Source organism: Camelus bactrianus, chromosome 3 (genome assembly GCF_048773025.1).
Source record: "Camelus bactrianus isolate YW-2024 breed Bactrian camel chromosome 3, ASM4877302v1, whole genome shotgun sequence".
Taxonomy (NCBI): Eukaryota; Metazoa; Chordata; class Mammalia; order Artiodactyla; family Camelidae; genus Camelus; species Camelus bactrianus.
Genome location: NC_133541.1, coordinates 44,708,355 through 44,735,525, shown reverse-complemented (window position 1 = coordinate 44,735,525; position 27,171 = coordinate 44,708,355). Strand labels below are relative to the sequence as shown.

Below are 27,171 nucleotides of genomic sequence, written 5' to 3'. Positions count from 1 at the left end.
CTAAAATAAACATGTACATATAGACACTTTTTAAGGTGCTTAGCAGGTAGGGATGTCTAGCTTAGACCTTGATTCTCTGACAGAGTGTGTTGTGCAAATCAGGGGTTGTCACTTTGTAGTTTTTATAGAGCATGTGATATATGCAAACACCCCAGCTACTTTATAAATTGGAAAAGTTAGCTCACTTTCAGATGTTGGGAGTTAAATAATAATGTTTAATGTAAAAACTAACATAGGAAGGTAGAGCTCAGTGCAATCTGACTGGTGTGTTGTTGAATCATTTGTATTAGCCCAGCAAGATGGATTGCTTACAGGAAAAGTGAGATTTTCTATTTTCTTCCAAATTCTAATATACTTGTTGTATAGTAACGTATTGGTTATTCAAACCTCTCTACCTTGGGCCTCACAGACCCCGGGTAGGGCCCGAAATTAAAAGAACTTTTTTTTTGTAAGTGCACTTAGCAAAGATAATGCAACCAAATGTGGTTGCTATGCCAAAGTGTAACATTCTGCCTTAAAAAAGAGAATCCAGGTCCAAAAAGCCAAAGAAAAAAGTGCAGGCAGAGAAGCAGCTCTGGTCAGAATGCAGAGTTCAAGCAGGTCTTTAAAACAGGAAAACACACAAGAATTGAGAACAACAGAGTTGAAGAAGGTGCAAAAGAATGCAAGAGAAAATAAGCTTAGGAAATGGGGGAGTCTAAGTAAGTAGACAAGGAAGAGGAAGGAGTACAATGTTACAGAAACAGGGCAAACTCAGAGTCCCCAACCAAGAAAGGCAGCCAGGAAATTCACACAGTGAGTCACTCTGCAGACACAAACTCTCAGTCTCATGTGGTTCCTTTTTCTTCTCCTGTAGATCTCTGCCAGGTTTCCTTAGTTTGGATTTTAACTTCTAATGTTTAAATCACTGAACTATCTCTTGGGAAGCCTTTTCTTTGTTTTAAATTAACTCAGTTTCTGTTTTGTCACACATGTTTGGGGTTTGGGTATTGGTGAATGTTGGACACCTTTTTATAAAAGATCTTAAGAGTTGGTGTTCTTTGTTCTTTTTCATTGGAGGAAAGAATTCTACAGATTTTTTTTTCCCTAATTTAATATTAGAGTAACATAAGAAAAATAAAGTATAATGATAAATCATCCTTATTTATATAGAGGATACATTTAAAAACATCCTTTCTCGAACTAGTGGAAATTATTTTAGAATGCAGATGTTCATCTGTATCACTCTCCATCTAAAAGAATCAAGTGCTTTAACTTGAAAAATACAAAAAAAAAAAAAAGAACAAAAGTGCTCTTATTTTGTTGATTTTCAGCTTTCATCCATTTCTATGGAGGTACAATTACAGCCCTTTTTATATAATTGCATTCTTTGTGTCTAAAAGAATATGCTAAGAAGTCATTACATACACAAGTGAATTGTGTATATAAAAAGGGTTGGTAAATGCCACTTTCTTTGCCTTATAAGAAAGATTTTGAAGGGTACACAGGATGAAAAACAAAAAAAAAAATCACACAAAAATTACTTCATCCTTACTGAATTAAAAACCGATAACTAGAAATGAGCAGAATAGAGACAATTGTTTTATTAGTTTCTCTGGCTAAGTGGCTAAAATTCTGAATACAGTATTTTAAGAGAATACAAATATATAAAGCACATTTTATTTGCATTTCTTTATGTTTATACCCTCTCCCTTGCTCCAAGAAGGATTTAAGGCAGTTCAAATCCCATTTAAATTTCCCCATCAGCCATAAATACAGTTATCAGTCAGTATGTATTATTGCCTGTAGGTCTTATTCGTCCAGTTCCACTGAAGAGGACACTTCAAAACAAAAGAAACAAAAATATCAGAAGAAAGAAAAGAAAAAAGAGAAGAAGAATAAGTCAAAAAAGGGGAAACATCACAAAAAGGACAAAAAGAAGAGAAAAAAGGAAAAGCATTCTTCTGCCCCTAATAGTTCTGAAATCTCCAAAAAGTAACTGAGATTTTGGCCTAAGCCATTACATTTAAAAATTTGGTTTCAAAAATTATTTTACCTTCCTTGAAATTTGCTATATAATTATGCTTTGCAATAAATCACAGCCTTTTCCATGTAGACATTTTTTCATATATGGGACCATTTTTGTCTGCCAATATTTTGATATGTTATGATTATAAAGTGCTGAATCAGTCTTACTATTTGATAGCCATGCCCAAAGTATGGATAGCCGTGCAACAAAACCCAGCAGTTTTGGTGTTTGTGTCTGTGTCTAGTGTTACTACTTCGTCAGTTGATTGTAAACAGCTTTCCTACGATCAACACAGGTAATCTGCCTAACAGTTACGAGTATTGCTGAATTAAGTACCCACCTTCCAGTGATGAAGTGAGGTAGCGGATTATGCTTTGCTCTTGACACTGAAAAATGTAGCAGCTTTAAATCCTGTGATAATGTACAAAGATAGTGAAATTCTTCACTGCTGTTTTTAAACCAGGCTTTTTTGGAAAGTCATAGGAGATGAAGCTGCTTTATTGGTCTTGACCAGAACTTTTTAAATGAATGGTGTCGGGAGATGATAATGAAAATATTTATAACAAAATTTCGCTGTTTCCTGAAATGCAGAGTTTCTAATACCTGCCTCCTTTGTTTTTGTAACAAAATATTTCTTCCTTGTTTAAAATGACAAGCCTAGTACAGCCTATTTGTAAGTCTCACAGAGATGATACTGTGTTGGGCAAGATTTTTAGGATAGACTCCTGGGTGGTTTTACAAATGTGCCATATTGGCACGTCTTAAAGAGATACCTCAAACACAGAACTTTTTATTTAGAAGGGTGACAGCTAAATCTTCATTAGAATTGATTTTTTATTTTATTCAGTATGTAAATTTTATGAAGCTTGTTTCTATGAGTAATGTGAAACATTTTTATAAATGTAAACATATATATATTTATTTGTCTGAAATAGTTTGTAGTTTTGAAGCAGGTTTCCACTGAATTTATGATTTCGTAAATGACCAGTTTGGGGTGTTTCTCTCTTTTACTTCAATCATAAATCTCAGGAGTAGTGACAAAAATTTAGGATTAAGATTTTTATTCTGTACTTTTTAAAATTTTAAGAGCCAGGGAGTTACATCATGAAAGCCTTTGTATAGCAATGGAAATTTTGTATGAGTAAGCATTTTCAAACACGTATTAGCAGATATAAATGTTTCTACATTTTTAATTTCACAATGATCAATGTTACTTACTTTGCTTACTACTTGGATATCCCTTATGTCCAATAGTTAAATACTTACTGTTGTAGCAGCATCAAAAGTCAACTGGTTATCACGGCACAGCACCAAAGATTGTAAGTACCTCACTCTGGTGCAGTTATAAAATTTCTAATTGGTGACCTACAGACGTGGCTGTAGGTGACATCATTATGATGAAATCAGGTGAGTACACACAACCTCACAGGCTGGAAGGGTGTACTGATTACTTCCTTCACCCAGCACCCCTACCTGGCGTGACCTCAGCGAGACTGGGAGAGCCTCATAACTCCTCTTAACATATGCTTTCCGTGCTCAGATTCTAGGGAAGCTACATCCACGTCTGTATCTTAGTATTACAGCCATGGAAGCTCTCACGCTTCTAGCTTTTCCATAACGTAACTCAGTCCTGTGGCCTCCTTAGAAGTCCTCTTGTTTAAATAGCTCAGTCAGCTGTTTGGAGAGAAACACAGAGCTCTAGGTTCTTAAGGGTAATTTTTGCCTCTGCTGTAGTTGATGCATTTTGGGAAACTGGATTTTATGACAATATAATTCTTTGGTTATCAGGATGAAATAAGTAAAAATAAGTTTTTAAAAAAACTTTAAAAAATGATTAGAAAATGCTAATACATGCAAAAAGATGGTCTTATCCTATTGAGTGTGTAACGTGATTAAAAATGATCATTGTAGTGACACAGTTAATCCAGTTATACGTAAGTTTTACTTCTGTTAATTATAGAGGTAATAAATTTGTTCATCCGATTTGTTTTCTGAATGGTGACACAATCAGTGACTCAGAGTTACGTAAAATTCAGCCCTCATTAACCAATATAGTATGCAAATTAGAAGATTTTAATGCTCAGTAATTTTTCCCCACTGGAAAGCATCTTGGAATTATTAAGTAAATTTCCTATAGCATGATAATAGTTTATGAAAGATCTCGTCTGAATAAAAATCATTTATTTTTACTAAAGTAATTGTCTTCTAAAGTGATCTTGTTATTATTATTGGGATTGGATGCAGATCTCAATATTATAGGAGAAAATCAGTGGCATTTCCTCTCAGGCAGTTTATAGCAGAAGGAAAACTGAACTGAACAGTAAAAATCCAAAAGTCCTGGTCGTTCTAACTACCTGTGTGACCTTCAGCAAAGTCATTGACCTTCTCTGGGCCTTGATGTCTTTCATCCATAAAATATCGTACCAAATTACCTCTGAGATCCCTTCTAGCCCTGTATTTACAACTCACTCTGCCAAAAATTATATAGCCCTAGGTTGCCTTCAATTAAACTAGATTAAAGAGTTATCAGTAATAGTCTTGTTAAATGCCACCGAGTCCTTTCCTGAGCAAACATTTATGGAGTGGCTGGCATGGCAAACAGTGTGTTAAGTACCAGGGATACAAAGATAATAAGACACATTTGCTTCCCTGAAAATAATTCACAGTTTCGTTGGTAGGAGAAACAGCAGAACTCATCATTACATGTTAAGCACAGTACATGTGTTTATAGAAACACTGAGGGGTCCCTAACCTAGTCCAGAGAAGTTAGAAAAGGCTACCTAGAAAAAGTAATACCTGAAGTGCATTTTGATAGAGGATGAGAGTGAGAGTTACAGGAATTCCGGACAGAATGAGGGCTGTGAACAAAGCCCACCATAGAAAAACGAGTGGGGTCAGGAGGGGATGTCGAGAATTATAAGCATATGTGAGGCAGGAAGTGGTAAGAATTGAGACCACCATTCTAGGTTCTTAGGTCCCAGAGAAGGAAGGTTTATGTTCCATGTTTGGGAGCTTGGACTTTATCTGTAAGGAAGAGACACCATTAAGAGAGTTTTAAGGAAAGAGATGATTTGTTAGGGTTGGTTTCATCCACTTCATAATCCAATTCCGCAGTTTTTAAAGGATGAAATTGCTCTCATTAGAAGGCCACATAGAAAGTAATTTGAACCTTTTATATTCTATTATTTGGTCTCTTCATCTAGACCCTCTTTTCTTTCTAAGATCTGATCATTTCTAAAAATTACAGCGACTGAAGTCTTCTAAAAAGCTCCTGTAGTCTTTATCAGACCCGTTCCCAGAATTATATGCGTATGTACGCAATTTGAAATGTGGTTGCTTTTAATTTTATTCTAGGTTATTTTTGACTGACTTAAAATATATTGTGCTATATTAGTATTTTCAGTCCAAATAAATCATTTAAAATATATTTTTCAATGCACAGACTGTCATAATTTGATAAGGCTTCAATATTTTGTCTCTATATTAGGAATATTACGAAGCACAACTGCTTCACAGTCACAGGGACACATACCAGCTGGTCCACCAGATGAGCCCTGTCGCTCTCCCTCAGGTAACCTGGCTCAGCAGGGAGTGCTCCAAGGACCCCAGCTGATGTTTGTACTGAGATTCAGTTTTCCTGGGCAGATGGCATCCAAGAACGGTAGGGTTTTTTTATGTCAGCTTGACAATAATTTCACTTGCAAAGCCCAGGGTCTTCAGACTACATTTGTATCCTCCCAATTCCTCCAAAACTTTGCAGAGTGCCAGAGAATTGGGTTGCCTCTCCCAGAAGCACAACGCATGGTGCATCCAGCCCTGCCCAGCCCTACTTCGCCTGTCCCACCAGTTGGGAAGAGTCTGGGGGACTAGGAGCATTTTGCTGGCCCCGAGTCTCTAAGTTTCCTGCTTCTTGTGTCATTTATGGCATCTGCTCTTGCCCTTGAGCAACAAGAGTAGACTGTGCCAGTGCCTTAACTAAATTCTGCCAGCCTAGATTTTCACCAGAGGCAACATCTCATTAGTAAGAATTATTAGTATGTGTATCAAGGTAGCCAATTTTCTGGAATTGATTTGTTTTTCATCAAAGCTGGATAAAAGATCAAGCACCCACAAATGCTTTATGTGATTTTTCACAAAAATAAATAAAAATTCTTTGCTTTTATGATCACATAAAATGTCATTTTTGTAATGGAAATGTTTTAACCTTCAGACTTCACACACCGAGTAATTTTAATATTTAAACATTGGCAAAACTGTGGTCTTTTTGAACGTGAAATCCAACACAGGCAGAAGGATGTTGCAATAATGATCTGGAACTATGTTGTCAATTTAGTCACATGTGGCTAATTAAACTTAGATTGTTTAAATGAAAATGTATTTCTTCAGTTGCACTAGCCACATTTCAAGTGTCCAGTAGCCACAGGTGGCTAGTGGCTACTGTGTCACAGCACAGATACAGAAAGAACATTTCCATCATCACAGAAACTTCTACTGGACAGTACTGGAATCTTCAGTTCTTGGTAAAAATTTTGACAGCCCGATGATCAAAAGTTTCTAACCCTGAGCTTTGCATGCCTGAGAGCAATAAGACATAGCTTTTTTTTCTCCCCTCAGCCGACCAGAAAAGCTGTATTTGGCACATTTTGAAAGGCTAGTCTTCCAGCTACAGAAACTGTACACGGTAGATGTGTTAAGGAGAGCCAGCTTAAAATTAATCCTTTTTTCCTGCTGAATTCCATTATAAGATCAGGTCTGTGTTGTTATAACAGAAATCACATTTGTGAATAAAAATCTTTTAAAACAATTATAATTTGCAAACACTGTAGTTTACTTCTAGAGCTCTAAGATATTACTGCAGTAGCTTAGATGGGCCTGGAGAACTTACTTGGTTTATAAATTTCATCATAGAGATTCTTTAGGAACTTTATCAGTGAACGATTTTTGTTATGGTTATCCTTCGGTATGCAGAAAGTATCTATCATGCAGATTATACATTATATGTTTTGTGATTGAATGTTAGCTTTCATAAAGGCAATAATATAATTTGTGTGCTAAGCAAGCCCTCTAAAAAAGGCATGGGTTGACTTCTAAGAGACTTTAGAACGTGCCTTAAGAAACTTCTGGTTTATAAGGCCACCAACCCTGAGATTTACCTATCCAGTACCATCCCATCTCTTCTAAAAAATAGCTGCCTCTTAGTATGAAAAACTTGTGAAATTCTGGTAATGTGATATAATTTTGTTGTTCCTCACTGACATAGGTTTGCTTATCTGTGTTATTGATAAATTCTATGGTTTCTCTTGAAGTATTAGTATAGTTTCTTAGCAAATAAAAGTAAACTTACGCACGTGGAAATCTATCAGAAACGTTAGTGGGTGTTTAATAAATGAATTGATCAAAACTGCAGCTGTATCTTGCTTTGTGAGTGGCGAGTTTTTGACAAGTATTATTACGAACTGTATTTGAAATGCACTCTTTATTGCTTCATCTCTCCAGCAAGCTTTTACAACACGGGATTTTTAATAATAAGCAATATCGCTTTGTGTCGTATCCATTGTTTTTTCTTGAACGATATCATCAGCTACATAGAATGTTTCATTTATTGAATTTGATGCTGCATTTGAATTGAAGACTTTGGTTTTTCTGTTTGAGTTGCCTGCAGATACACAAAACAAAATGAAATTAATTATTTGAAATTATGACATCAAATTTTATGTTAAAATTTGTTCCTAAAAGATAAAATATGATGTCCTGAAAACACTGTGGATGAGTGAGAATTGAATCATTTCAAAGTTGCTTTTGAGCATTTCCTCCTGAAAGTCAAACAGAAGTCAGGATATCATTTCATGCTTACCTTTTTTCACACTTCCATGGAAGAAACTATACATTTGATAAGAAGGTTACAGTTTCTGTGTTGCTTAATAAAAATGTGACTGTCCCTATGCACAAAGTGAATGAAACTAAAGTCAATCGTAATAATTTGCAACAATCTTAAGGCTTTGCCATTATAATCAATTTAGATGTAACTTCAAAAGAGCATATTTGTTCCACCACCCCATTCACTCATTCTATATTAATGAGTCCAAAATGCACAGGGGAAAAGGAATGTGAATCCTTGCTCATCAGAAGGTAGACTAACAAGCTCATAGCAAAGAAACAGACTATTACTGAATGGTGTTAGAAAAATTAGGTGTGAAAATAATATATTTCACCAATATATACATATTTAAATATATTTGAATAATATATAAATATGTAAATATAGTGCAAGAAATCATAAATGTTACTAATAAACTCCTGTTGCTAAGTCCACAGTCCAGCTCACAATCCACACCTTACTTGGCCTGTCAGAGGCCTGTCTTCCCTTGGCTTCCGGGATGCCACCCTTCCTCGATTCACCATCTCTCTTTCTTGGTCTCTCTCTTGTTGGTCCCTTTTCCTCTCCTGGGCATTTTAGGCTTAGGAGTGCCTGAGGGCTCAGTCATTAGTTCTTGTCGCTGGCTCTCTCCCTAATTATCTCATTTGTCCTACAGTTTTTAATACCATCTCTGTGCTGATGACTCCCAGATGCATATCTCTGACCCACATTCTCCTAAACTCCAGGTTCAACTTCCTAGTTGCCATCTCCACTGTGATATCTAATAGACATCTCCAACTTTGTCCAATACTGATATTTGGATCATTCCCAGAAAAAAAAAAAAAAAAGCCTACTCATACCACTCTAGGCCCCACATTTTAAACAAGATATTTTTAATATTAGCCCAGAGAACAATACCATGCATTTTTCAGTCCTATAGGCAAGATCTCGGAGCTGTAGTGAGACATCCTTCACAACGGATAAATAATATTGCCTGTTGAGTGCTGATGATGGGAGTGTAAACTAGTACACTTATTTTAAGTCTGAAGTGTTCCTACCTTGTGATTTTAACATGAAGTACCAAGGAAACCATACAAGGTGAGATCTAAAATGTATATATAAAAATACTTGCTGGTTATTTCAATATCAAAAAATGTGAGTACCTTTCATATTTTTAATAAGGAAACTGCTAAATTATCATGCATCAAGTATCATGCAGCCATTTAATTTGAAAAAGCAGTTTCCAAGAAATTTTTAATTATGTTCAAAGTGCTCAGAATACAATGTTAAGTGGGAAAGGATGCAAAACTATCAGCAGTACAATCATAGCTGATACTGATACAGCACTTCCTCACAGCACTTACTGTCAGCTTCTCTCTGCTTAAAATCCTTTAGGAGCAAATCTGAATTTCTTGGTTAGGCTGAGGATCAGCCCTACTTCCCTCTCCCGGCTCAGCTCACCGCCATCCCCCCGTCATACTGAAACCCTGACAGGCTCCCCACACGTGCCCTGCTCTCTCTCGCTGGCTTTCTCTCTCTGCCCTAAACCTTTGCACACTTCCAGCTGCCTAACTCTCTAATCTTCTTTGTTTGAATAATGCTTACCTGTCCTTTAGGTTTTAGAAAATCTCCAAACCTACCAAAGGGGAAGGGGGACGCACTGGCCAAAAGGTTCCACTATTAGAAGTAGCTTTCCTCTACTTTTTAACATCTAGTCTATCTTCATTATAATTTTTCCACTTCTTTTTATTAGGTAAGTCTAAGCCTCACCTTTAAGTGTGTTCATACTGCCTGGCTTTGCCCATTTGTAAGTAATCATATAGGCTGCTTTCCAGGCCAGTCAGGACATCCCCCACTACAGGTTGATTTCATAGATCAACACTCAAAGGGCAATTATTATTTACAAGTTGGGAAGGGCAATGTCTCACTACTGCTCCCAGATCTTACCCATAGGACTGAAATATGTGTTGTTTGTTCTCTGGGCTAATGTTAAAAATATGTTTTAAATGTAGGGCCTAGATCAGTACAATACATGGCTTTATTTCATTACTTGTCTTCTAAGCTTTTGGTAAAATAATGTTCTACTTCTAAACATTCACTCATAATGTTTCAACCATATAGTTTGAGTTTGAAAAGTTAATTTGCTGTAAGCACAACATTTTCTAGCCTGACAAGTAGCCCTTTGCCCAATCAGCAAGCAAAACTGTTTAAGATAAATGCAGTAGGAAAAGATGGCATGAAAATTTGATGATCTGATAAATTCTTGACTGTTATTTGCAAAGCAAACTTTAAGAAATACAGTAGATTCAAATTCAACTGCTAAATAAGGAGTGGAATATATACATGGGGGCCTTGAAACCATCTTCCTTATATAGCATTTGAAAAAAATGTAGGTTTATTTTTACTTGTTTAGCATTGTTTTTACTCTTCAGTCTCATAGCAGGTAAAGGTAAAAGATCAAGAATTTAAGATACAAATTAATTTCATATTATCTGGATGCAATTTGTATCTTATATAAGCACTTCTTTTTTTTTTTTAATTGAAGTATAGTTGATTTATAATATATTAGTTCCAGGCCATACAACATAGTGATTCAATATTTTTATAGATTATACTCCGTTTAAACTTACTATAAAATATTAGCTATATACCCTGTACTGTACAATGCATCTTTGTATCTTATTTATTTTATACATAATAGTTTATGCCTCTTAATCCCCTACCCCTATCTTGCCCCTCCAACATTTCCTTAAACATCTAAAATTTTAACATTTTATTCAAATTCCTCGAAGTCTGAAGACATCATGTTGGCTGATTCAAATCTGTCATGTTTACTAAGCTTTGTACATATTTAAATTTATAATATTCTAATGAGAGTTTCAAGGTAGTGTTTCTACCTCATCACATACAGAGTTTTTTGTTTTGTCTTTTTTTAATGGAAATTAAACTCAAGAGGTTACTTCCTAACTTAGTTTGGGGTTCTCTCAAAGAACCCCTTGGCCTGGGGTTCTCTCCATTCTGATAGCTCCAATTTCTACCGTGTATTTTTCTGTCAACAACTGAAAGAGTTTATCTAACCTGTCTGCTGCCTTTTGAGATGTACAGGCTCACAAAACACATTCCAGTATTACAGATTTTCCTTCATCTAAGACTTACAAACTCCCCTACTCCCCAGCCACACGACTGAGAAAAGATTTGATATAAACAGTACACTGCCGTCACTTGAAGCAGGAGCTCTGATTAGCAAGTTAACATCCTGGTGTTCACTCTCTCTCTCCCTGCAGCTGATGAAAATCCAAAGATGCTTTCAATATATATGTCTCTGGTAAGTTAGAATAGTTGGACACGTTATGGAAAAACCAAGTGCAGCAAGTGGGTCTGCACTGCCGTGGCATCAGAGTCCCACTAACTGCATCCCTTTGGAATGATTTTAAAAGAGAAAAGAGGAAAAATCTCAGCAACCTCAGCCTCTCCTAATTTTCCTTTAATAAACAGAAACTAACTTCTTAACCAGCAACGTAGAGATAAAACCAGCTGCCTCTTCTGTCACAAGGTTAAACCATGGATCCAATTTTAAGTAAGAAATGTGTAATACTACTGAGCTCTCAAGGGGTTTGTTACACATAGAGGGTTTTTCTTATTTAATTTCTCCTTTCCTTTACCCGGGAACAGACTGCAAAGAGCCAACAACACTGTGCTTTCCTGGGTGGACATTAGTAGCTCTTTCTGCTGCTTGCGTTCCATTTTTCCCATTTTATTCTTTTTTTTTTTTTTTTGGTCTAGTCATGCTACGTAAATCTCAACCTTCTTTTAATCCTATACCTTTCAGACTGGCATTTAAATTAAAGCTTTGGCCTCTCCAAAATTGAAATCCAATTCACTAAACCAATCAAATTCACCCTTTAAAGCAAATTCATCAAACTCTTTCCACCTACCCTCATCACAAACTAGGCCAATATATTTTTTCTAATAATAGTTAAATTTTGCATTCATTTTCAGAACCATTCCTCAGGGATCCATTTATCCTATAACTCATCTTTGAACTCTGCTCTTGCCTGACATTTCAAAATATCAACAGAACGCTGGGGACGCTCGCTGCAGGACTTCGTCTCCTGGCTGGCAGGCAACGACGATAATCAAGCTTTTCTGCTATTATCTGCCTGGGTCTTCCCAGCCTCTGCATCACCATTTTGCAGTCCTACAGCCGTTCCAAGGACTAGTAAGCTAGCTCGATTTATTATTTAGTAGAAAAGCTACACACCCCACTCATCCTGCATTTCCTTCTAGTGGAGGCACAAAATCTTCCATTTGCACCCTAAAAAAGTGTTTTTTATTTACAAGGGGACATTCTCCCATCAAATTCAATACGATGCACAGGACAGGATCTGAGGTAAATGGTGACGTGAGCAAAACTTGCCCAGTGACCTACTGATCAAGTGACCTCCCCTTCTTCCATGCCCTGCCTCCCCCTTGAGAATATATAAGTATCTTATGTAAATACAGCTAAAAATTCATTGTGAAAGTTAGAATCTTAGACTTGCCCTTTTGCTTTGCCCATCAATCAATGAATGAAGACAGTTCTATCCAGAAATTTTATAAAAAAAAAATCTATTTTTGTCCACAGTTGGACCTTTTTTCTTTTCTGCGTTGTTAAATTCTTTCAACCATAGATGACTAACATATCTCACAAAAGAATTTAGCTGATATTTTAAATCCTTTAAATGAATTTTCATAATGAGAGACTGGCTACTGTTTTGCTTATTGGCTCCAACACTGGCTAGCATCGCCTAACCCTGCACCCCGAGGAGGAGACTCACAGATGCTAAAAGGAGCAGTGGCTCTGCTGAGCAAGTTGACTTCCTACATTCTAGGAACAAAAAAAGTCACAGGAAATTCCAGACTCATTAGAGAAAGGCCTAATGTAGAAAGGTCCCTTTAGGAGACACAAGTGGCTTTTTCTGCCATTGAGTTCAAATTATTCCATCTCAGCTAAGATCTCAGTGAGTTCTTAAAGCTATTCTGAAACAAAGAATAGCATTAACAATTAATTTGGCAGCATAATTAGTAAGTGTTTTGAGCAGAGTTTGGTTGAATTGGTGTTAACGCCACTAAGAAAAATAGCTCCTAAAGTTATTTGTAAATTTAGTACAAAATCCATCAAAATACCCCTTGATTTTGAAAAATTGGACAATATGATTCAAAAGTTTATTTGGAATACCAAATGTTACAAAGGTAGCCAAGAAACTTTGGGGAAAAAAGCATAATGGGAAGGGAGAGAAAGTCTTGCCTAATCAGATATTAAAATAAACTCTATAGCTACAATAATTTTTAAAGTATTTTACTACCTGAAGAATAAACATACTGATAAATTTAACAGAACAGAAAGTCTAAAAACAGATCCTAGGATATATAAGAATTTAGTTTATGACAAAGGTGACATTTTAAATTGGCAAAAGAAAAAACATAAATTGTCCAAAAAAATACTTGAACAATTGTCTCATTATTTGTAAAATAAAAATAAAGGCAGATCCCTACCTCAACACAAAAATAAAAATTCTAGGACTATTAATGATTTAAATTAAAATAAGAATTACTGTATTAGAAGAAAATATAGGTGAATATCATTATAGCTTAGAGGGAGGTAAGAACTTTCTAAGCATGAAACTAAAGGGAGAAATTACACAAAGAGAAATGTCAGTTGAAAAAACATTACACATAAAATTAAAAAGGAAACAACTATGAAAAAACATTTGCAATATATGCGGGAAAAACTTGAGTTACTGTATGGGAAGTTCTCATGAAGTAATGAAAAATGAACACCCCTATAGAAAAAATGTATATAAGATACAAGCACCAATATGCCACAAAAGAAACAATGACAAAAACACTTAAAATGTCCACTCTCGCTCCTAATTAAGATAAATTAAAAATAAAACACCATGTTGTTTCTCTCAATGAAATTAGTGAAATATGTATCTTTTGAAATAAAAATACCCATGACATAATTATTTTCTGGAGGACATGAGCAACTTGTAGCCAAAGCCTTTAATATGTGCCAATCCTTCGGTCAGCAATTCCACTCCTAGGGATTTATGCTAAAAAAAAAAAACTTAGATGTTCAATGCACATGTGTAATGGAAAAAATGGAAGCTAGTTCAAAGTCAATCACTCAATAAAATAGAATATACCCAGACTTGGTTTCTAAACACCAATCCCAACTAAAATGAATTAAACTTTTTGGAGAAATGGCAGATTTCAGGGCTGGAACAGGAAAAGTACAAGATGCCCTAGAACATTTTGTGACTGAAAGCAAAAAAATGCTCAGAAAAGGATGGACACATTTCAAAAGGACACAGGACCCAATTTGAAGCGGCTCCCAGAGGCCAAATCTGAGATAATTTAAGGGCCCAAATAATGACAGTAGTAGAATAAAGAATGATTCCATACTGATATTAGTAAATAAATGAATAGGTAAATAGAGGAAAAGGAAAAGTCTTCCTTGTAGTAGAGTAACAACTAATATACAGAGAAGGTTAGAAAATTGCCATTTTTACAACTATCATAATAATAATTCTGAAATTATTTTGAATTTTGAATGAAAATAGTCAGCCAGAACCATCAATGGTTGGGTGAAAGTCTGAGGAGGAACAGGATATTTTCATACCTCCCAACATATTACTTAGTGATGACAAAAGGAAAAATAGTGACTTTACGATGGATTAATCCAACAAATACAACCTTAACCAAAGAATCCAAGTTAACATCGTACCTGGACAACCCAATATTATGTGCTTCTTGATATGATGTCCTGAGAATATAACTAATGTGGTAGTCCTGTCAAAATGTATTTCTCTCCAATCATGAGAAAAAACATCAGACAAACTTAAATTGAGGGACACTGTACAATATAACTGGCTTTTACTTTCCCAAACTGTCAAGATCACCAAAGACAAAGTGAGGCTGAGGATTAAAGAAAACTAAAGAAATATGACAACTCATTACAAGATGTAATTCTGGACAAGAGTCTAGATAAGAAAAAAATAGCTATTAAGGATATTGGCAAAACTTGAATATAAACTACAGATGATATAATATTACTGTATCAATGTTGTACTTCCTGACTTTGATAAATGTACTTTAATTATGTGAGGAAAAAAATCATTGTTCTTACGAAATATATGCTGAAATGTTATGGCATGTTATCTGCAAATTATTTTTGAAATGGTTCAGAAAATATACATCAAAAGAAAGTCAAGATGAAGAAAATGAGGCAAAATATTAATAATTAGTAAATCTGAGAAAAGGTATACAACCTTATACTTTTCTTGCAACTTTTCTGAAAGTGTGAACTTTGTCAAAATAAAAGAATAAAAAGTCATAGCACGCCATCAAGGTAATAAATAATGAAATCATAAAAAGTGATGACATAATGGAAAGGAATCTAAAAAATAATAATATATATGTATGTACAACCTAATCACTTCACTGTACACCTGAAACTAACACAACATTGTAAATCAACTATACTTCAATTAAAAAAAAAGAAAAAAGTGATGGCAAAGGAGTTTATTTACTGGCAAACAACAATGTCAGTATTGGTCAGTTTAAAAAAAAGCATGTTATAGGATTCATTTTTTCCCCATTTTGTCATATACATGTATCTATAGAGGCATAGAAAAACAATCAAGGAAGGATATTCACCATGGTGTTAATATCTGTTATCTCCATGTGATGGGATGATGGGTGAAGTTATTTGTTTGTTTTTCCATATTTTCTAATTTTCCTAAACCAAAAGTGAATTTTTAAAAAAGTTTTCTTTCTGGGGGTGTGAGGATGTCTTCTAAGAAGAAATATAGCAGACACTCTGAGCTTGTCTTGAATCTGCTTGCTTCCTCAGTATTCCATATATAACTTACATTTTCCTCTTAGACAACAGTGCCTTACTGCTGACTTGCTTAGCCTTTTCATTTAGATTGCCTGCCTTTGCAAAAGAGACCACCAAATAATAGACAATTGGAGCTATTATTCCTATACAACACCATTATTTCACTTGTGTCAAGCAGCTCTACCCTCTGCCCTTCTATTTCATCAATAATTCTACTTCTAAGAACCCTCTCCTCAATGTCTCACCCCTCTCACAACCCTAGCGGGTCAATGGATACTCAAAACCACAGAATGAATATCGTTTCTCTTCCTGGAGCATCAGTTTTACTCAGAAATGGAAAGGAGATGATGTTACCATTAGAGTTAAACAAGTCATTATATTAGCAATCAAATTTAAAATTCTCATAATTTAAAAAATACAATGGGCAAACTTAAATAATTTAAAGCTCACAAGGCAGGCCTTTCCACTATAACCCTTGAAATTCTAGAGGTACAAATTCCTTTCTTATCTACCTTCAAGGATTCTCCAATGGAAAAGTTTGAGAAGCAGGGACCTAAGACTTGCATCCCTTCAATTGTTCCCCTATTTATCATAAATGCTTCCACATCTGACGAAATGAGCACTCACCCCAAGAGTGTCGACTCAGAAAGATGCCCTTCACATAGCTATCTTCTTCTCAGAACTGTTTTGAGATACATGCATAACTCAAAACACAGAAGTTAAAAGGAAAAAAAAATGATTATGGGACACAGTTTAAGGACCAATCAATTGCTTAGCAATAGGGACCTCTACAAAGTGAGCCCTTGGAAGTAGCCCAGCCGCTACCAGAGACCTGGTGTTCTTGGGATCAACTTAAAACATACAAAACCTTAAATTGTATATATTAGAAATAATGAACCCTAATAGAATAAAGATACACAAAGGGAAAATCTTGGCAAAATAGTCTAAGGTTAGACTATTTTAGACTTAAACTATTGTTAAAAAAACAAAATTCAGCTGAGTGAATTTGAAGATGTAGTTGGCTTTATCCAACAGTTCAGTATCTCTCTCTTTTTTTTTTTTTAATTTTTAAAATTTTTGGTGTTGGGGAGGTTAGGTTTGTTTGTTTATTTATTTATTTATTTATTTATTTATTTATTTGGGGAGGTACTGGGGATTGAACACAGGCCCTTGTACATGCTAAGCATGGGCTCTATCATTTGAGCTATATTCTCTCCTTATCCAACAATTCATGAATTGGACAGCATCCAACATAGCAAGTAGAAAGGGGCCCTGAGAAGATGTATGAAATGGAAGGTTTTTATAGGCAGAGGGGCTAGAACAAGGAAGTCATAAACAAAAGAAAGGATATTTTCAGGCAGTCACCTTCCATTAGGGGAAGAGTGGGTGAGACTATGCTGCAGATCGCCTTGGTGCTAGTGTTCATCAGGAAATTCCAGACTAATAGGTTTAAAATTCCACTCCTGGGAGAGGCTGAAACTGCAGTTAGGTTAGGAATTAAGTTTTGGTTTGCTGACATGGGGCTTAGCACAACTGACTCCATTTGGGGCCTGTTGTTTCTTTAACACTGCTGTCATTTATAGAAATTTGTAAAAAGTCCAGTGCCTTAGGTCAGTTTTAGTAATGTGCCCCAAAACTCGTTCCCTTCAGGCCATTCAGATTGCCTGTAATGAAAAATGTCTCAATTCTAAAAATTAATCTAAAATAATCTGAAATAATTAAGAACAGATAGTTTTGAAAGAAAGGAGTGGAAACTGAAACCAATTTTCCTCTGATGTAATTTTACTTGCTTAATTATTATGCAAACATAATATTATGTTCCTAACCTTTAAGGCATTCCTTAAATGGAATAAAGACATGTTTTCTCAGTAGCTGGAACACTGGCATCTATCCCTAGGTGGAAGAATCACTGGAATGGAGAATGCATATTTAACAAGAGGTACAACAGTGGTTTTTAATTACCACTTCAAAGGGTCGCTTTCAAATATAAATCGTTTCCTCTTCCTATTCCAGTGACATTTGGATGATCTATTTTGTTTTCAGCTCTCTGCTATATCTGATTTGGTTAATATGAAACCAAGGGTCCAAAATCACCTAATTTGAAAGCAGCAGAAGGCAACGATCAGATAAAATCCTGCCTTACCAAGAGTAAGCACTCAGCAAAGATGTATTGAATTAATTTGCTGACTTGGTAAACATAATGTTTTTGAGAAGGGTAGAGCAGGGACATTTCATTGTAAGAAAGTAGCCTCATCTAACTACATAGGTGATGCATTAATGGATCTCCTTAGCTAAATGGCCATAAGACTATAAGATTTGAGCCAACTACTTCTGTTGCTGGGTTTTCGGAGCCCACTTGAAATAAAATTTTGGAGTAGTCCCTGAGCTAACTCAGGAAAAAATAATCAACTTTTATTTAGCACAATGCATTGTTATAGAAGAGGAAATCAATGAATGTTTGATGACTGTAATAATGACAATGAACATGCTCCTTTGATCACCTATAATAGAGGCACACTGCTACTTCACTCCATTCAGTGAGTAAACATTTGTTAGGTGTGCTAGGCACTAGGGACACATAGTGAGCAAGCAAGACAAAAATTCCTACTTTCCTGGAACTTACTTTTCTAGTTGGAGTGGAGAAAAGTTGGACAATAGATAAGTGAAATATATTCATATATTAGTGGTAAGTGCTTTGGAGAAAAATAAAGCAGGAAGGAGGTATTTAAATGTTGAAGTTAAAAATGCAGGTAGGGTGACCAGGGAAGAACTCCCTGAGAAGGTGACTTTTAGTAAAGGTCTAGAGCAAGTGAAAGCGAGAGGAAAGCATTCCAGACAATGATGATGGCATGAGCAAAGGCCCTGAGCCAATAATTTCAAGGGCATCAGATGCAAGAAATAAAGGTGAAGAGGGCAGACCACAAAAACTCTGCCATATCTATTGAAAGAAATGGGGAGCAATTAGGGTTTTGAGTAGAGTAGAGACATGACCTGATTTAGGTTTTAATAGGCTCCCTCTGGCTTCTCTGTGGAGAGAAGACAGCAGGGGAGCAAGGACAGAGCTGGAAGAGGAGCTATTTGTTTTAAAAACGCAGTCTGGAGTTTGCGGTTTTAACAAGCTCCCTAAGTGATTCTTATGCACAATAAAATTTAAGAACTGAGATTTCAGATTATCTGAGCAATTGAGACAAAAATTGATTTTACTCTCTGATTATCTGATAATCACTAGTCCACTACTTCATTTTGCCTGGGAGAAACAGTTTGAGTCTTTGGATTAAACTCAGCGAATAACCTGTCAGTTCAGCCATGCCCTCTCCAAACAGTGCTTCAGAAAGCAAACTCCAAAGGGAGCTGGACTCCTGTGAGGTGACACAAGGTACCCTCTGAGAGAGACCTCCACCAAGAAGCAAACTAGAGCTAATGCAATCATGTGGTGGCGGTGCATTTGAGAAGGCTCCAGAGCATGTACTCCATAAATATGTTTCCGGATTCAGCAAAAATAGATAAAGCCTATGGAAAGGGAATTTTCTCAATTTTTAAAAAAATAAAGTTCTTCATTTTCTTTTTAAATGGAAGTTAGTGAGCATCTGTGTCTTATTATAAATATATAATATATATTCTAAATTTTTATTCAAATATATTAATATATATCAAAATAAAATTCATGATGACTACTTTTAAAATATACTAATAGAAATTTACATTCACAAAATATTTTAACAGTTCTGCGTGTTTCATAATGATAACACTTAGCACATATAACACTCATAAGTCAGATAACAGTGAGATTCAGTTCCAAAAACACACATAAACATTTCTACTTTATAGATGTGCTACACACACAAACTCAGGCACACACAGGCCCATCTATCTGAACTAGTTTGTGATCTAATCAAGAATAAAGACTGTCTTCTATTTATTTTTAAATTTCTTTTCTTATGCCTCCAAATTGCTTTATATACTTCCTCTGAATTCTGCACACCACAGGCACACAGATAAATGCTTAACTGACCATCAACTAACTGATCTAGAGCAATGCAACACTGAGAATTAACTATCAGATATTTTGTTCCTCTATTTATTTGACTTCTCCCGCTCCATCAAAAACAAAATTTCAAAATTCCAAGAAGCTACAACCTTTATAACTGAGAGACATATAAATAAAGTAGATTTGTTGGATCAATGTATTATTTTTCATGAGAAAATTTACATCCCACCGCTATTTTGACTTGGGCACAATTTCTCTGAAGTATTTCATCATTAAGGCCTTATTTAAAGTGAATTTTTATAAAGACACATAATAAACTGAATTTTTAAGAAGCATTCATTGTTAACAGTACAATCTGTTTCCTAGGCACAGGTGATTACTTCGAATAGAGTACAGGTAATTGGTTACAAATAATGGATACTAATTACCTTCCTGAGGGGAAGCAGCCTCTAGATGTTGAAGTTTAAGGCCAGTGTCTAATCTTTGAGGCTTTGTGTACAGAAATAAGTAGCAAAGGACACAGACGCTGATAACAAAGGCAAGTAAAACCAGGGCAGCAACTCCCAGTCCAATCAGGGCTCCGACGCTGAGGAAAAGAAGCAAACAAAAAACCCACTGTGACTGTCACACAGACTGGCTTGCACACGAACTAAAGAAAAGGTTTAAATATTATTAATTCTTGCTTTAGTCATTCATAACCATACTTTTTTTTATAAATAACATACGATTGAAATCTACAGCTCACTCTCTACCATCAAATTCTTACTTTTTCTCTCTACATTTATATGTTAATGTTAGTATAGAATACCATGCAAATTCTTTTTTTTTTTTTTAATGGAGGTACTGGGGATTGAACCCAGGACCTTGTGCACGCTAGGCACGCACTCTACCACTGAGCCACCCACCCCCATGTAAATTCATATTACGGGTAGAAGGTCACATGATTCTCTAGGGATGGTTAAAAAATATCTCAAAGAAACCTCTATTATTAACAAATTTTAGGAGGAAAGACTGGGTTCACCAATAAAAGATGAATAGAAAGATAACTACTTCTGTAAAAGTAGGGAGATGTTTACCAGAAATGTAGAACTTTTCTTTTGGAGACATGTATGGGAGTTATCACGTATTAATACCCAAAACCACAACTATTACAAGAGAGAAGACAGTTTAATGAAAGGAAAGCAATGTTTATGAAACGTACATAAAGTTCATGTTCAATCTGAATTTTTCCTTTCTAAAAGAGCATAGCACCAATGGCTTCTAGCATTAAAGAAGACGTCCTTGTACTTTTCTCTAAAAATGCAATGTATATCTGATATTATTTGCTTTGCATTAAATTTGTAATAATTCTGACACAGTTATCTATAAGGCATTTGAGAAATAACATAGCTTTCATAAACCTGTAAACTTAATATTTTTAATGGGAAAAGAAGCTTGGAAAAAAGAAAATGATCTTGAAAGACTAATATGCAAACATACGTACTTTACTTTCATGAGTCCTATGTACGTGTGAATGTGTAAGGAGTGTAAGGACATATAATCAGATTTTAAGCCGCTCAAGAGCAGATACTTCTGTTGACTTTCCCATAGTGATGTGCACACTTAATAAAAGTGTTTAATAGAGTACTTAGCTTGTACTAAATGTTTCATAAATGACAGTAAATGATAATTGACTGGTGATTGATCCATTTGTAGTAATTGAAAAGTAATGACCATTGAAATGATCATTGAAAAGTAATGATCTTTTTTTTCATTCTCTTCCTGACTTGCCTTTCGACTTTCTGCTATTTCCCAGAGATTAGGGTCCTAACAAATTTTACATGTACCAAAAGGTTAGGAAGGGGAACTTGACCAGGGATGCTCAGTGTGTCAATGCTTTGGGAGGAAGAACAGAATTAAACGTGAGGGGCTAAGCTCATCCCACTTTTCCTTGGTTTTAGGAGACAGAGCCCCCTGGCAGTTTCAGAGATTGCCTCTTGAGACACAGACATGGAGTCAGACTTCAAAAGATTCTTGTGCTTGGTTTATTACTATCAGCCCAATTCTTCTAGCCCCCCACACACGTGAAGACTGGGCAGTTTTGTGTCCAGAGTCGGTATGTTGTTATACATTTAAACCGGCGTTTACCCTCACTTTGTGCTCTCTCTTCCAAGGGGTATACTCCTTGGCTCCGGCAACCCCTTTCATGCTTGCTTGCACCAAAGCTGACTTTTGTAGATCATTATGTGTCAGGGAAGGTTACAACTACACACCGACACATGGGAACGTAATCCTCTTAATTAATATTATCTGCTTCACAATGCAGCTAGGAGGCCAGACATTTGGAAAGAGTCCTGAAATGAGAACCTAGTAATTAAAAAATCCTTGAGGGGAAGGTATAGCTCAGTGGTAGAGTGCATGCTTAGCATGCACAAGGTCCTGGGTTCAATCCCCAGTACCTCCATTGTAAATAAAATAAATAAACAAACAAACTTAATTACCTCTGCTCTGCTATGAAAAAATTCTTCAAAGTGAAAAAGTAATTTATTCAATTTAAAAGTAAAATTGTCAACTTAATTAAATTCAATGTATATATTATGGGCTTTAAATGTACACAATTTAAAAAACACACCACGTGAGCTGAAGGAAAAGGCATGCTATTTCTTTCTGTTATAAAAATAGGTTCTTCATAATCCTGATGAACTGTTTCAATGTCACAGTTCTACTTTATAGAAATGTTGCTTTATGCATGCAAAACTCCAGATGAAGATGGAGCTCTGGGAGTCTCTTAAAATATTCATTTCAACAAATACTTACTGAATGAATGCATAGCCCTGCGCAATAGGCATTCTTTTCCTAGGTCCTGAAGAAGGGTAACAAAGGAAACCCTTAGAGGTTAGGGATTTAGAAAAAGAGAAGAGATGGGAGTGGACCAGACACAGAAAAGGGAGAATTATCCTTTCCTCACAGCACCATGGGGCGGTCTGCTTTTCAATCCCTGAGAAAGGGTCTGAAGCTGCCGTCACATTAACACCAGATCTCTCCTATTTAGCAACTTCATTTACCTGGAGGTTTTATACCTGTGCCTTTCTGCAGCAGCTACAGAATCCCAGAACAAATACGCTAGTGACTTTGGGGAGATGTTTCACAGTAGGACTATTTTAAATTAGGGGAGAGAGTAAAGAATGCAAGGGAATTGAAGCTCTGAATTTTTACCTCCCCATTGTGTTCTCAGAGCTCAATAACTAAGAAGAGACCCAGGTCTAACAGTGCCAAGTGATGCCATCAGTTGAAATGATTTTTCTATTTCCCAGGAACTGAGTGCACCACCTGAGTTGAATGAAGACCCCAGCCAGCTGTTCATTCCTTTGTGCCCTCACAAACCCAAGGGAGGGTTTCTATACTCTGCTGCTTGTCACTTGGGAACAATTCAGAATTCTGAGAATCCTAGGCACCTTTCCAATTGAGTTTGACTTAAGAGTAGCCAGTCTCATTTGGAGGCACTGCTACCATTATCAACACTTCCTAAGACTTAGAACTGGATTACTATGTTATTTTCCAAAACGTTAGATAATATGCCAGTGCAATTCAGACTGCTTCCCCAAATGATAAGGATAAGCTGTCATTCTTTTCTGAGATTTTGCCCTGTTTTGGCACAATACAACTTTGTCAGTTGAACTTGTTGGTAAGTAGGCACTCCTTTCGAGATTTTTTTTTTGAAGCTTGCAATGCATTAAAAAAAATTACTTTACTGCTCTAAGAAATAACATTTAAAGTAATTTGCTGTAGACTTGACATGTGTGCCAAATTCTGGACCATGCTAGGAGATTGGGAGGAATTAAAGTCTTCTTCTTAGCAGAGTCAATCCTCTCTCTCTCTCTCCCCCAGATATAAGCTAACTTGTTTACAAAAAATAGTTTCATATGGGGTGGCAGTTCTTTCCTACAATCGTCCCACCCCATGCGTTCTCCAGGCAAAATGAAAGAATCAAGTTCTAAGTTTGCCACCTTTTGCATTTGGGGGAACTGGAAGCACTTCACAATGAAAACATCTGCATAAACACAAATTGGAATAAGTAAAATTCCCATCATAGGGAAGAGAAGCAAGAAAGACACCACCTTACAAAGTCTCTTCACTTTCCAACAATGCTCAAAGAGCTGAGGTGTTGAGAAAGGGAGTGTCCTGGAAAGGTTCTACGTGTGTTGTAATTAGAGCAACTAAAACTCTCCCTCTCTGTGAGTCTCCAGTTCGGTCCAGGATCAGCGTGAGATCGGCTGAGAAGGGCAAATTGTTAAGCCCAGTCCTATGTGCGGCCCCCTCCTCCAACATCTTTTGTTTGTTTGTTTGTTTGTTGATATTTTAAAGAATACAGCCAAATCCTTCTTACTGGCAAAGAGGCTTAAAATACTCTGATCCTTGATTAACGCCCTAAAATGAGTCTCAAAGGAGCCCCCTTCTATTCAAATGTATCAACTGCCCAAACAAATCAAAAAGAGAAATCAAACCGTCTCCTTAAGTTACCTGCGTGTCTTCAGTCTCCGCCCGCAGAGCCCGCCGCCTGGGACGGATCCCTGAGGAGAGTGAAGAGCCGTGCGCTCCCGCCAGGCGGCCCTGCGTGCGCCCTGGGCGCAGAGCCGGCACTCCTCCCGCGCGCTCTTCGCCTGGGGTCCTGGGGCGGGTTCACACCTCTGGGGTCACCGCCCGACCCTCGCCGGACGAGGGTGGCACCGAGCGGGTCCTGGCTCCCGAGGGAGCTTCGGGCCGGGGGAGGTTTCTCTGCAGGCCCTCGCCTGCCCTCGGAGGTTCCTTTACTCCCGGAGGGACCCGACCTGGGAGGGTCGTGGGGACGCGGGCTACCTCCCTCCTCCCGGCGTGGCCCGGCTCGTCGCCTCCCCAGCCCCGGGCCGCCAGCCCCCAGCCCTGCCCACCTGAGGCTCCACATGTAGCTGTGCTTGTAGGGGAAGTAGCTGCCCGGCTCGCTGCAGCAGTATTTGAGGTCGGCGAAGCCGCAGCAGTAGAGGAGGGCGGCCGCGTCGCCGCGCCGGGGGCACTGGAAGGGCTCCACGAAGCTTTGGTTGAGGCTGTAGTAGCCGGAGCACACCCGGCTGGCCTGGCTCATCGCGCGCCGCTGAGGGCAGGGGAGCGCGAGGCCCCCGACCTGCCCCTGCTGCACGCCTCCCACCCCGCGCGCGCCCGCGGACCCCTCCTCCCGGGCTCCCCTCTTGCGATCCGGGGGCTGACTGCTTGGGCGCTCAGCCTCCACGCGCCTGTTCTGCCCGCTCTCCTCCGCAGTCCGCGTGGGGTCTGGTCACTTTACTCGCGCTTCTCCCTCTCGCTAGTGAGTGGTCCTTTTATCTGCCGATCTCCGGCCCTGTAGCTCTTGTCCCTCACCCTCGCTGCCCTCTCTGCACGTTCCTCTTGACTCCCCTACACTTTCCCTCTATTCCTGGAGCGGTCACCACTCCATGCCAGAAAGATTTCACATGAAGGAAAACGGGAGGTATAGGACACATTTGCCATTTGGACCCATGCATCCGAAGTTATAATTCTGTCTACCGAGGGACAGGGCAGGTGGGTTCCAGGCAAACAGAGCAGGGCTGGCGGGGAGGAGGGGGGCGGGGAAGGCGCGTGGCGGGAAGCTTTACCCGCCACGGACCGTCGACCCTCGGAGCCGGGTGGTGGGCCGAACAAAACGCGCTGAACTACCGTTAACGGGCTGTTGAGACGTACCCCTTCTCTCTTGAAAAGCATGTGTGATACAATAAAATCTGCCAATTTAAATATCAAAAACAAGAACAAATTTTTCTCCAAAAACTAGCCGTACGTTCTGTATTCAGTTAAACAACCTGCAAAAGGAAGGAAAGGCAAGACAGGTAAAGAAGGTGAAGACTTTCTGCAGGGGCAGGGGGAAAGAGGAGGAGGCAAAGGAGGTAGAGAGAGAGAATTTCATCCTTTCTGAAGCGTTGTAGAAATTTATCTTGTCCCCTTTTTATTTGATATTCTCATTATAGTGATTCATTTGTTCACCAAGTTTTTAAAATAACAATAGTAATGGATGCTCATTGTAACAAATCAAACAATACTATGGTGTGTAAAGAAAAAAATGTTAATGGCCTTGTGATGGGAGAGGAGGCAACTGTAACATTCATAGAATTTCTGAGTTTGAGCGTTGTTCCCTCCTCTTCATTCTCTGCTGCTTTCCCTCAGGTGAGGGTTGATCAGATGCCAGAATCATGAATTTTTACCCTGTTGGGTGCTGGGTAATTTAGTATTCCCATAACTATTCTTGAGCTTTGTTCTGAGGTGCAGTTAAGTTACTTGAACACTCTTTCAGGTTTGATTTCGAGCTTCGTTAGGCGGGACCAGAGGACTTGAGAACTAAACTAATGATTCTCTTCTGAATATTCTACCAGGTATCTTGTGAATTACAAGGTTTACCATTCTGACTGGTGGAAACAAACTATTCTAGGCCTTGTAAGGGCTCCAAGAATATTCCCTCTGGCCCTTTTAGGTGGCTCTTATCCTAGATTCCAGTAGTTTCCTTATAGGCATATACTGATCACCGCTTAGCTGAAGACTCACAGATATCCTCCTATGATCCAGATCTTAAACTGTCTCTCTCTCTCTCTCTCTCTGCAGCTCTCTTCTCTCTGGTAGTCTGTCCTGCTACCTCTAGCCACCATGGCTTCCCTGGACTCCTAGCTCTGTCTTCTCAATGCAGCGAGACCACTGGGTTCCACCTGGGCTCCCCCTCCCAGTACTGCAGTCTGGAAACTCTCTGCAGGCGGCAAGCTGAGGCAATCTTAAGGCTTACCTTGTCTGTTTCCCCTCTCTCAAGGATCACTGTCCTGCACTACTGGATATCTGTGTTCAAAATCATTGCTTCTGTATTTTGTGTGTTTAATCTTTTTCAGGCAGGAGGGTAAATTTGGTCCCTGTTAAGCCTTTTTAGCTGGACTTGGCCAGATCCAAGCTAGCCGGTTGGGTTCTCTGTCTGGAACTGGGATTCTGCCATGTGGACAGGAAGCCACAGCAGCTAATGCATAGGAATGAGAAGAATGAAGCAACGAGGAGTGACCAAGAAGGGTGAAAGGCGGGCTGATGGCTTTGCAGTTCTTGTTCAGGTCCTTTCCTGAGACCCATGACATTCCTACTATTGAGTTTTTTGATTCCTTAGAATGAAATCCCATTTTTGGGCTAAAGTGCATTCAAGTTGGATTCTACTGCCTACACCAAAGGGCTCTAACTCAAAAAGCACTTAGATCTTCAGGCAAAGGTGAGGGGAGAAGGCAGTTGAAAGGGTAAAACCAAAGCTGTTTAATCAATGGCGCACATTCCCTTGGAAAAGGAAGTGGCTGATAGCACAAGTGCGCTTTTCTTCTTGTGTGAGAGGAAGAGAAATTTCGAGATGAAAAGGAGGAAAGATCTTCTGGACAATTAAATTGTCTCAATAA

The 27,171-nt window shown here is 37.9% G+C and overlaps 2 protein-coding genes across 3 annotated transcripts in view; one reads left to right on the top strand and one right to left on the bottom strand.

The window, feature by feature from the left end:
- Positions 1 to 7,414, top strand: part of SREK1IP1 (SREK1 interacting protein 1) — a 36,215-nt gene extending 28,801 nt beyond the window's left edge. The window contains exon 5 of the mRNA XM_010949382.3: positions 1,789 to 7,414. Coding sequence (XP_010947684.1) covers positions 1,789 to 1,978 — 190 coding nt within the window. The 3' untranslated portion in view covers positions 1,979 to 7,414. The remainder of the gene's footprint in view (positions 1 to 1,788) is intronic.
- A 51-nt stretch (positions 7,415 to 7,465) lies between these two features.
- On the bottom strand, positions 7,466 to 25,221 carry SHISAL2B (shisa like 2B). Of its 2 annotated transcripts, none has more exons than XM_074358936.1 (3): positions 24,646 to 25,109; positions 20,167 to 20,324; positions 7,466 to 7,664 (listed from the first exon to the last, which is right to left on the bottom strand). In XM_074358936.1, exons 1-3 carry the CDS (start codon positions 24,834 to 24,836, stop codon positions 7,528 to 7,530), a joined length of 486 nt encoding a protein of 161 aa, XP_074215037.1. In that variant the 5' UTR covers positions 24,837 to 25,109; the 3' UTR covers positions 7,466 to 7,527. The 2 variants fall into 2 exon arrangements, with proteins under 2 accessions (XP_074215037.1, XP_074215042.1); XM_074358941.1 differs by lacking the exon at positions 7,466 to 7,664 and adding an exon at positions 24,239 to 24,386 and having other exon boundaries at positions 20,189 to 20,324; positions 24,646 to 25,221.
- Positions 25,222 to 27,171: the final 1,950 nt, after the last annotated feature.